Source organism: Gobius niger, assembly GCF_951799975.1.
Source record: "Gobius niger genome assembly, chromosome: 6".
In the NCBI taxonomy this organism is placed as follows: domain Eukaryota; kingdom Metazoa; phylum Chordata; class Actinopteri; order Gobiiformes; family Gobiidae; genus Gobius; species Gobius niger.
In genome coordinates this window covers 27871649-27883551 of record NC_136857.1, presented here as the reverse complement: position 1 = coordinate 27883551, position 11903 = coordinate 27871649, and the positions used below count along the sequence as shown (strand labels likewise).

Below are 11903 nucleotides of genomic sequence, written 5' to 3'. Positions count from 1 at the left end.
ATGAGAAATATACAGGAATGTGCAAATAAAACTTTAGGCCCCATTTTCTCAAAATGAATCATTCAAGTCTTATAACAAAATATCCACTTTAGTAGCTACAGACTCCAAAATGTCTATTCTTGGACATATTACAATATATTAAGTTTTTTTTTTTCAAAGGAATCACCCATTTATTGACCTTTGAACCCCCCAAAGTTCTGACTGATCAAGATCCAAATTCCCCTCTGAAAATAATCTTTTAATTAATATGCCATAAAAATAAAACCATAAATTTAAACTAACCATTTTGGCCATTTTAATGCATAACATGAGCCAAAAGCTGTGTACATTTTTTCATTCACCTGCAGTGTCTCTCGCCTTCAGTGGTATGAACTGCAATAGAGTCAGGACTCTTCACAGATGGTAACCTTAATACTTTCTGATTGTAATTTGTATACTACAGCCCTATAGATGACTATTACTTTAAACACCATGTATGACTGTTTTATATAAGAATGTTGTATAAAGCACAATTGGCCTCTTTTTGCACGGAAGAGGCAGACATGCTTTGGTGACTCTCCGCTCAGCGCACACTGGGCGCTCTGTCCTCTACACAGCCATGGCCTAAGTGACATATGTTTCTCAAGTCCACTGCGAATTCACTGCTGCCACTACAGACACTTTGCATTGTCAATGGAAAAGACTGCCTCTTTTGTATTTTCCACAGCGCTGCTACCAACCATTAACCACCAGTGTGCAATATTACTTAGCAGCAATGAATTATGTGCGTTTTTAAATTCAGAAATGTAATTAAGATTGGCTTTTAAAAGTTGTGTTTTATGTTTTATAACTAGGGCAGCACAGTATGAGGGAAAACTGCAAAAGTATGTTACTTTAAATTTAAACAAAAAATCATATATTACAGTTTTTTCTCATCAACTTCTGTCAAAACAAGACAAGAAAAAAAAATACAAAATCTCCACCAAAAACAATCTCAAAAATGGGACTGCATTAGGAAATTCATGGTTTAAACTGAACCGTGTCATATTTTTGTGTAAATCTTTGTGACTTTTGCTTCATGCGATAGGAATACTTTCTTTCTTTTTTTTAGATTTTGTATTTTTAAATTGTAAAAAGCTTGAACAGCGTGTAAAATGCAACCTGTGACCATAGAAGACAATAGGAAAAGTGTGGCACAATTTTAATTTTAACCACTTCAAATGATGGATTATACATCACTGACTGGTAAGAGAGAAATTATTTTCAGGCAGTCGCTGCTATACGTTTTTTGTTTTACCTTTGTTTTTTTTTATGTTTGTTTACATAATTTGTACTTTTTGTTGCAATTGTGTGCTCTTTGCCACTTTTATTTCTTTTTTTTTAAATACTTTTCTTAACCAAATATAATCTTTGGATTTTTAGGATTTTGTGATAAATAACGTTAAAACAATCATGACAAAAACATGATAATTTGTCGAGGAGAAAGTCCAGTTTTATTACCTTTACTGCATTTTGTTTTTCTTTATATTGACTTTGTGAATGTGCAGAAAACTTGGCATTTCTGGAATTTTGGAAAAGTGAAATGTTAAACTTTCCCTGTTTTACTGTATACGGTGCTCATACTGAATCACGCACAACCTCCTTTGCACATGAGCCAACATAAGTCATGACTAATCTATTCTTCCTAATGTGTATATATTGTTTTGGGAGATTGGAACTGTCATTGGAACTGAAAAAGTACTCTTGAATATGAAATAAAACTAAATCTTAACTGTGGATGTGAGTGGTTATGTTTCTCAAACTGTTATTGAAGATGCAGAACTTAAAGTGCCTATGACACATGAGTCACAATTTTTTGCTAAAACATAGTACAAGCATAGCACAATTATATTTAAGATTTTGCAAAAGATTGTACTCAGCTTTCTTGAGTTTGGCGGCTTTGGTGATGTTCATAGTTTCACTTTCTTATTAGACACCAACAGGAAGTGACATAGATGAAGGCAAACAATTGTAAACTGTTGCCGCGCATGTTAAGTCAATGGGAAATGAGTCAAACTGCTCTGGAACTTTACCTTTATGTCACTTCCTGTCAGCTTAAAAAAAGCTCAAATAAAAATTACTTTTCTGCCCAACATTTCTTCATTGAAAATTGCTGCTTCACTGAAATAAAATGATAATTATGCATATATTTTTGCAGTGAAAAATCAGAAAGAATCTGTTTGGATGAGGACCTAAGTTATTTAGATGTCCTATTTTGCTTCCTTTAGTCCAGTGGTTCCCAAAGTAGGGGGTTGCGTTCACGTGACACCTTCTGTTACCATGGAGATCCGCCATGTTTGTGGCTGTTGCCATTTTCTGTAGACTACAGCTACATTAGCTGAAAACTGTATAAAAATTGGAGAGAAAAGCCATGGAACAACTCTGTTAGCTGTTGAGTCACTACTGATAAATACATCTAACACACTGTGCTTGATGTGTCGATACATGTGTCGATACCTCGGCTCATTTAGCCCATTACTACTGAAGTGTCCAACTGATCTAATGTTAACAATTACTTACATACTTTAACTTTTAAAATCTCCATTAGCTTATTATTGCTGCAAATCCCATGTTGCTTAGCAATGAGATCACAGTCCTGAACTAGATAGTTTAAAGGGGGGGTATTATGCAAAATCGACTTTTTCAAGCTTTACATCATGTTATTATGTCATTCCCTCATTGATAACATGCCTGAAGTGTTGCCTTGGCACATTCACGTATTTTTGAGTAATCTGTAAAAACTCTGATGGCAGCCATTTTAGGGATAGGTTTGCCTGAGTCCTCCTAGGAACGCCCCCGCCTCCTGGAGACGCCTCCGAGCTTTCGTCACCAGCCGAGTAACCAACCACTGCTCCTCAGCAGAACCCCCTCCCCACTGATGCCACAGACAGCGTGTGGAGGGGGCGTGTCGGAAAGGGTCAGAGGTTCTTAAAGAGACAGGGGCCTATTTCAAGACATTTGCTACAGCCATTTTGAGAGAGCAATTTTATACAAGGCAGTTATTCTAATTTACTGCATTTACAGACCAACAGAAGGTTGCGTCATCATTGTAGTGTGCTATAGACTGGTGCTATGTGATTGAAAAAAGCATAATACCCCCTCTTTAAAATTGAGGTGGAGTGTTACTTATGGAGGGCAGCTGAAAATTCCACGGTCTAACTATAGTAAATGCCAAAATGCAAATTTCTAGTTTTAGTTTATTGCTATTTTCTCTGTAATTTCTGGGCTAATTCACATGTTGCGGGGTTTTCGTTTTTTTTTCGTTTTTCGTCACGTTTTTGTTGTGTTTTTGTTGATTTTTTTAAAATTATTGTTGCGTTTACCGGCACGTTTTTGTCGCTCTTTTGTCATTTTCTTAATCGCATTCTTATCCTCGTTTTAATCGCTTTTTTTCAAGAAGCTTTTAGATTTGGGTGAAACCAAACTGGAGAAAAGTACTATGTTCAGGTGTGGGGATAAGCGGTTACTAAATAATAAAACGCGTGATTGTCCTGAATACGTTTTTGTGCGCGTGTGTGTGTCATGCCTATTACGTCGAGCCTATACGTGTGACGTCAGCGCGCCGCTCCTTCCGCTGCCGGTAACTGATCGTGAAGTGCCAAAAAGAAGTCTAGAAAAAAAGCAGAAGCAGCGAATACACCGACAGGTTTCAGTGGCCTTTTGTTGAAACGCCGATACGACAAGACACCAGGCAAGCCCCAAGTCCCGCAGACAAGTTAATATCAGGTAAGCTAAAAAACGTCTCCAACCCATTTACGGCGTGCGAAACGGCGGTTAGCTAGCACGGTCCAGTCCTGTTAGCCGGTCTTTCAGCACTCTTTAAAGTGGTGTATCTTCCATTATTTTGCTAATTATGAATAAAACAGTGCACCCGTTTATGCCCCTGGACAATACGCAGCGCAGACGCCGGTTTAAACGCCACAGTGTCCAGCCAAAACGCTAATTTAAAAGTTTGTACGTCACAGTCGCTATGTGTGCTAACGTTAGCCGACCGAGGCTAGTGTACCAGGCAGGAGCAGTTCAGGGCGGGGAGACTCCGCATTCCCCGGGAGACTGCCTGCACTACTTTAGCCGTGCGTGTGCACCAAGTGACGGATTAGTGACTCATTCTGGTTGGGGAGGACTAATGTAGCTATCGTCAAATTCTCAACTATCAGGTTACACATTTTCTATGTCGCAGGAAGCCACAACATGTCGCAAAATGACTGAGGACGCCCATCTGACAGAGATTTGTACATGCTCTTCTAATACAGCCCTAAACAGATACTAATGTGCAAAAGTTTAGCTCCAGCCAAGATTTTCTTCTTTAAGCTGTTTTCAGTATTTTTTGTCAAGTTTTATTTTTGCCACAATTTGATCGAATATAAAAGGTGGTTAAATTTGCTCAATACAGTGTATTTACCTAATAATAGCGCTAAACATAAACACATCTTAACAAAAAAAGCAACCAATTTTAACCTCTTAAGCCCACCTGAACTGAGCATATCCCAATCTAAAAGCTCAGTTTTGTAGGTCTTAGCTTTCAAATGAGGCGTCACTCTGGCCTATACTAGGCTGTAAGTTTTTAGATTTGGGTAAAACTGAACTGGAGAAAATGCTCTCGGTTAAGAGGTTAATATGTGTTGTTAATACTTACCATGTTTGTTCTTGGGTATTGTAACACTGTGTTGAAACGGTTTGTTAAAATGTAGTAATATCACAAATTCGCTATGTTCAAGAGAGTCTTGGGAGTATTTCCCTTGTATTGCACAGCCCATGGGCACATCTACGGTTTAACAAGTCAGGACAGGAAGCAGGCAAAATTATGACAAACCTTGCCAACCTCTAATCATTATTAGATTTTTATCACTATATGGCCCAGTTAAACTGAAAGCTGTCTATATTGTGCAGCTGTAGTCATGCCTTGTTCCGAAAGTCAGGCCTCGGTTTGACCTCTCATGTGACAAAACAACACACGGCTCTATGGTTTTGTTAAATATCCAAGTCAGATATTCTTAAGAGTAGACTACTACAAAGTCAACCACTTTAGTAACAATAGGCTGCGTTCACGTGACATCACAACATTCTGAAGAGCCTATAGTTTAACACTGACGTGGAGGGCAACTGAAAATTCCATTGTGGTAACTGTGGTAACTCACGAATTGCAGATATTTTTCTCTTCGTTTTTGGCAAATATCTAAGTCATCACTGGAAGAATCCACATGAAACAAAAACTGTTTCAAAGTTCACTGTCTCCTCTTTCCACACACGTAAACCAATGTCCAATTATTTCCTCATAAAGGCGTCCAAAAGTGGAGACAATATTCAAAAACAAGAGCGTGATGTTGGCCAATAGGAAGGACTTTCAGACATAACAATAATATCACAGGTTTGTGAATCCGATCACGATCAAATACTGAAGAGGAAAAACATTTGTTAATTTTCGCTTTGGAGATTTCTTACAAAAAATGTATTTCTCCCATTGAGTTGTATTAGCCCCGCCCTCCATCTGACATTATGGATTGGCCTTCCCTAATTCCTTTCTCCCGGGCAACAGTGGCGCAGATGGTAGAGCGGTGGAGATGGTTGGGGGTTCGAATCACGCCTCCTAAGCTGCACATTGTTGTTGTGTCCTCGGGCGAGACCCTTCACCCTTCTTGCCACCAGTGTCTGCGTACATTGGTGTATGAATGAGAGAGTGAATGGGTCCTGCTGTAAAGCGCTTTGAGTGGGTGGAAAAGCGCTTTACAAGTTGAGACCATTTACCATTTGAGTGTATCTTTTTTGGAATTGATGGTATAATCTGGAAACATCGTTGTCGAGCACTTTATTATTATTACACTAGTCCACACGCACATGATTTCTATTGTCCGTGCACCTTTTCCGAAAGTCAAATAGCTTTCCCTACCAAGCACCTCTCTGATCTTAACTGCTCACCTCTGTTTAAGCAGGTGACCAAACATGGCTGTGAACGTGTACTCCACCTCAGTGACCAGCGACAACCTGAGCCGCCACGACATGCTGACCTGGATCAACGAGTCGCTGCATATGAACTTCACCAAAATAGAACAGCTGTGCTCAGGTACCTGTTCCTTTCTATTTACTTTTCTTATGGTGCACAATAAAGACCACAGATCATTTTCAGCTGACATGATTTATACAGAATCATATTGATCTGTTTATTACATTACGAAGCTGCTGCTTTTCTCCCCAAGTGGACTTCTGCACATGTTTTGCTGAAAAGTGAACAATGCTGTAACTGCTCCCTGTGAAGGAAAGAATAAAACAAAAACAAATGACAAAATACAACTCTACTGCGGACACCCCACTGGCTCTCCTGTAAATTGAGTGCACTAACGCCAAATAAAGATGGATAGCCCCGGAGTCTGTGAGGAGCGAGAGGAGCTGGGCATCAATGAGAAGCTAGATACAAGCCAGTTCACCAACCATGTGCAGTTTTTGTTTTTGGCCAAACAAAGCTGGGATTTGCACAAACCAGCCCATTGCGGAAGTGGGCAGCTGTCTCCCAGTCACATGACATGCAAACTTTAATCTTTTGAACAGTCGCTGATATGAGATTACTTCCCTCTCACTTTGTCTCAAGCTTTTGCAGTGGCAGGACCTAAGTTGTGGAATGACTTGCCTTTGTTTATAAGACAGGGGCCGTCTGTACCTGTTTTTGAATCTCTTCTTAAAACGTTGCTTTTTAAGTTGGCGTTTGGTCCACCCTAAGAAGTTGACGTTTTAAAATCTGCTTTGAGTGTAGCTTTAACGGTTTTAAATATGTTTTAAATATTTTAAGGTATTTGTACTTTGTGCCTGGCTGTTTTTAAAGTGTCTTATAAATGAAGTTGCAGTTGCAGTTGTCTTTGCTGCACAAGGCAGTGAAGCAGTGCGTTTGATTAGATGTTGTTCTCCACTTGGTCTCTACTTCAAGAGTCTTTACTCTAGTGTGAATTAATACTTTTCATAAAATCAGCAGAAAGAAAAATCAAAAGGGAATGATTATAATTGGGACAGAAAAATAATAGTTTAAAAATCTATTGGACGCAGAAATGAGCAGAGCAATTTTTGAAAGTGATTCACTTTTCAATTTTCTAATGTTGTGCATCATTATTTTTGTTGCCATCAGAATCGTGGGAGACTTGGTACACTATGTTCAGTTTGATAAAATGAAGTGAACTCGGGAGAAATTCAGCATGACTGTGTGATGTTCATTGTGATCATTAAAAACCAATGATGTGATTCGGGGAAACAGTGTTTTGGGAAAGTGCTGTCCTCTTTTTGTTTTGTAGTGTCCAAAAGTCCACTCTCCTTTTCTGTCCGCGACATAAGAAAAGTGTTCTTCATAAGTTCAGTATGACCTGCTAACACATGCTTTACTTTTTAGGGGCTGCCTACTGTCAATTCATGGACATGCTGTTCCCCAACTCACTGCCTTTGAAGAAAGTCAAGTTTGCTGCCAAGTTGGAGCACGAGTTCATCCAGAACTTCAAGCTTTTACAAGTTGCCTTTAAAAAAATCGGGGTTGATAAGGTAAGCACCGCACAAGTTGCTTAAAGGATGTTACATAATGGTAAAAGTTGAAAAATGATGAGAATTAGTATTTCATGAAGCAGTCTGGTTTCATGTGTCCTGAATTACTTTCCGGATACATGAGAAATTTGAGCCCCATGAATCCTGACATTGTCATCTTGGAAAATGCCGGGGCCACCAGGGAAACTACAGTTTTTATTCATCAAAGCTGGGATTCTCTATTTCATGGAGCTCAAAACTGTCCTACACATTTGGAAAGAGGACTGGCCATACTGAGCAGTTATGCGCTCTAAGTGTGTTCATTACGGCGCCCTCGATTTGCTAGCATGACGCAAGCTGAAAGTTTTTACTGTTTAATAATGACATTCCCACTGCTACCTCTCTAAATCTTCACAATCTTTTCTTTACATAGACATTGCTTCAAATTGAATGCCTTGTCAGTCAAAGAGCCCCAAAGTCAAGTCCCTAAAGTGACGCTATGAACACTTCTGTAGCACTTGTCTTCAGTCTGATCTTTTTTTTTTCCTTTCTCTCTTCTAAAGAATATCCCGGTGGACAAACTGGTAAAGGGCAAGTTCCAGGACAACTTTGAGTTCGTGCAGTGGTTCAAGAAGTTCTTCGACGCCAACTATGACGGAGCAGAATACGACCCGGAGGGTGCGCGACAGGGCCAGGAACCCCCCGTTTCCGGTAACCCCGCCTCCGCGCTGAACAAGCCCCCCAAAAAGGCCGTCAGTCAAGGTTTGTGCTTCACATGTTGGGGGTTTCTGAGCTGTTACTTTGTTGTGGAGGTTTATTTAGCCCTCTGTTGGTGTTTTGTGAAAATACATTTTATAACATCTGTAGTACCAGGAGTATTTTCCAAGTAATGCTACAAAAATATCAAGGTTAAAACGTCAAAAAGCAGTTTAAAGGTCCTCATGTTGCTTGGTTTTTTTTAAAGTGATAGATAATCTCAAAAATATCCTGCTGTGACTAAATGCAGTTATTCAAAATGCCAGCAGAGGGCGCCCTTGTCTTAAAGTGGAGAATGATGCTGAAAAATAATGCTGCTGTATCTTAGCTCCCCAGAGGCCACCTGTTGCCAAAGTCGCCCCCAAAATGGCTTCCCCCGGTGCAAGGAAAACGGCGGGGGGAGACGAGGATCGAGATGTGCTGAAAGTCAAGGTCAGCACGTCCACATAAATCAAACTTTGGTGACCATGATGATTTTTAATGGAGGGGCAGGCATATCCATTACATCAATGTCACACGTTCCAAACTTCATTGTTTTGTTTTTTTTGTTTTCTTTACAGGTGGATCAGCTGCAAACAACCATCGACGACATGGAGAAGGAGAGAGACTTTTATTTTGATAAGCTGAGAAAAATCGAGGTGCTTTGTCAGGAAAAAGGAGAGGACGACGGCACAATACGCATGATCATGGACATCCTCTACGCAACAGACGTGAGTGCAGCCGTGACAAATTCATATTTAGATAACACAGTGCCTATGGTGGGGTTTTTTTTTTTAGAAGTTTGAAAGGATAAGTATTAATCATAGTTTGTTGGTAGGGTCATTGGGGAACACGTGCAGTATAATTGTATGGAGTTCTTTTAAGTCACAACATTAAAAATAAGTAAAAATAAAAACCTACAAAAAGGTCTATGTTGAAATACATGTTTGACTTAGTTTTTACCTTTTTAACTGATTCATTATAGATCCTTGAGCACAGGGTGAGGTAGATTTGCCATGTGACATTACTGTACCAATGTAGGGCTGGACAAAATGTCTCCATTTGATGAACATTTGATAATGAGAGGGAAGGAAGTTTGTTATGAATGTGACACAAATGTTTTATCTCATTCTTGCATTAGAAAAGGAGACAGTTTTCCGGGATAAGTAAAAAAAAAACTGGCACTTGAAGCTAGCCGGTTAGCATGCAGCTAATGTTAGCATCATGGTTAGCATTCTCCGTGCTTTATGTATTTATGGGCTGTTGAACCACTTTTCCCCTCTCCATTACTCTATCTTTATTTGGCAGAAAATGCATCATTAATTCAGCATTTGTCAAGGTAGTAGAAGGTGAAAAAGCAGTTCTTCTCCCCACTGTATGTATCTATGTCCACTTGATCTTTATACCTCTCAAATTCTAGTTTTTTTATTTTAAATCTCATTACCCAATTAAGATAATGATGTAAAACTAAGACTAATAGAATCCATCAAACACAAATGATGAGAACAAAAGAGCTACAGTTTGTCTTTAAAGCAGGTCTTGATGGAAAAGCCCTCAAATATCTGCGTTGGTGATTCAAGTGATTATTTGCAAAGATCGTGTCGCATCTCCCTTGTAACTGCATATCCTGAATGTGAACATGGGTGAAGCCATGGGCCGGCTGCTAACAACTGCCAGTGCCTTGTTAAATTCCTGTGCAGTAATGTCACTCTGCTCACTATAGGACACTGGACTTTTGAACCAGGCTGGTGCATTGTCATCGGAAAGTCATGGCAAATATCACTGCTAAATGAACAGTAGTCTTAGATATGATAGAGCTGAGGTGTCCGCAGTAGTTTCAGAAGCTTCTCTTGACATTTTTTTTGACATAACATCAGAAGTTTGACTGAATGCAGGATTACAACACTGATCTTTCTCTTTTCCAGGAGGGCTTTGTCATACCAGGAGACGAGGGCCAAGAAGAGCAGGAGGAATATTAATGTTATATCAACTTTTTTTTTTTGTCCCCTCCCCGGTATGCCCCGTTTTCACACACGGCTCGAGTGAGGACTGTCCCAACACAATTCAAATCCTTTCTTGACCGGTGCACCCTCGCTCCAAACCCTCAATCCGTTCAGACTCTTATTCGCTAGCCTTCATTTGTAGCATAAAAAAAACGACGCAAAAAAAAAAAAAACGGGCCACATCCAGTTTTTAGATATAACAATGGTCACAAGTCTGGCTTCTCCTACATCTAATGTCTTTGCCTTAACCTCTGAGACCAGACCCCGGCTTTTTTTTTCTTTTTGGAAATGGACTCCGGTTTGATAACGCAGCGAAATGACATTTCTTTTTTGTGTGTGAGTGAGAGTGTGAGTGCAAGCGTGGCTGGGATTGTCCAAACGAAACAACAACAAAAAAGTAATTCTCCCCCAGAAAAGGTCAATGTAAAGTGCTCCAAAACGGCTTCGTCTGTTTGAAAAAAAAAAAGATTCCCAGCGAGCTTTCCGAACGCGGGTAATCCTTTGCACTGTCTACACCAGTGGTCCTTAAGTCTTTGAACTGACTGGGCTCACCAGACTAGTCATGGTACACTGTGATTGTTTGCCTTTTTCTTTTCTTTTTTTATTGCCTAAAAATAGGGGATGTCAAGACCGGTGTCCTATTATCAGTCGTCACCTACTGCCACTGAACAATTTTAAACTCCGACTGTGTGTTTAATATAAAAGTAAATTAACTGTTTTTTTGATTGAAAGCATTTTTTTTTTCCTGTCAAAAGTGCACACTGCTCTTCTGCAATGGCCTTAATCTGAACTTCACTCTTTTTATTATACTGTATGTGTTTTCATATTTTGGGCGAATGTTTGTAATGTAACTTTTAATGTGTTAAAATAAACAAAATAAGAAGTATTTTTGGGCCCAAGTTTCAGATGTGTGTGGGCACAGAATCATGAGTAATCTTTTATTGTTTTTCATTTATATTTAGGCTTCAACGTTGGGAGTTTCTGCAGAGATTTTGGAGTTATGCATGTTGCCTGGGACGCAGTGGTGTAGGCAGAATTTAAGCTTTGGCGGTGCCGCAGAAAATGTGGATGTGTGTAACAACGTACATTTGCGTAAATAGAAATGCTAAATATGAACTTGATCATCACATTAAATGGCCGCCGCGACAGGCTATCGAAAGTTTAGATTTTGTCTCCCGTGCTGGTGCGCACTTTCGTGGGTTTAACCATTCCTCAAACAGGCCAGGGGTACATGGACTGTACTGTTTTAGATTGGCCCAATGTGATGATGCTTTTTGTTTTTTACCTACATTTTTTTTTTTTACGGTGTTACAGCTCGGTGCCTGTGGCTACCCCAGTGGGATGGGATATATTGATAAATTAAAATAACTTTCTTATAATATACATAATCCAGTTTCCTTTCTTCAAGTTTGTATGGATGAGCATAAAACACAAGGATTAAACCAAGAGTGTCAGACACATTAAAGGGATATTTCTAGTTATCCAGAGTGGTGTTGTTTTCTGGAGATTTGTATTTATTAATTCATGCATTCCTTGTATTTGAAGAGTTTAGTGGTGCTAGCGCATGCCTTTGTTTTTAAAGCAGGCTACTAGTTGCCAGTCTGACCCAAGCACAGTGCACCTGAGCCAAATCACTTAAAACGCCAGACTAAC

General features: G+C 39.5%; 1 protein-coding gene across 2 annotated transcripts; it reads left to right on the top strand.

The window, feature by feature from the left end:
* Positions 1-3577: 3577 nt before the first annotated feature.
* LOC306965032 (microtubule-associated protein RP/EB family member 1-like) lies at positions 3578-11109 on the top strand. 2 transcript variants are annotated; one of them, XM_079559245.1, is made up of 7 exons: positions 3578-3744; positions 5946-6079; positions 7388-7533; positions 8076-8274; positions 8597-8700; positions 8829-8978; positions 10173-11109. In XM_079559245.1, the coding sequence occupies exons 2-7, from the start codon at positions 5959-5961 to the stop codon at positions 10224-10226; spliced, it is 774 nt and encodes a 257-aa protein (XP_079415371.1). In that variant the 5' UTR covers positions 3578-3744; positions 5946-5958; the 3' UTR covers positions 10227-11109. The 2 variants fall into 2 exon arrangements, with proteins under 2 accessions (XP_079415371.1, XP_079415370.1); XM_079559244.1 differs by having other exon boundaries at positions 5949-6079; positions 10173-11108.
* The last annotated feature ends 794 nt before the right edge of the window (positions 11110-11903 follow it).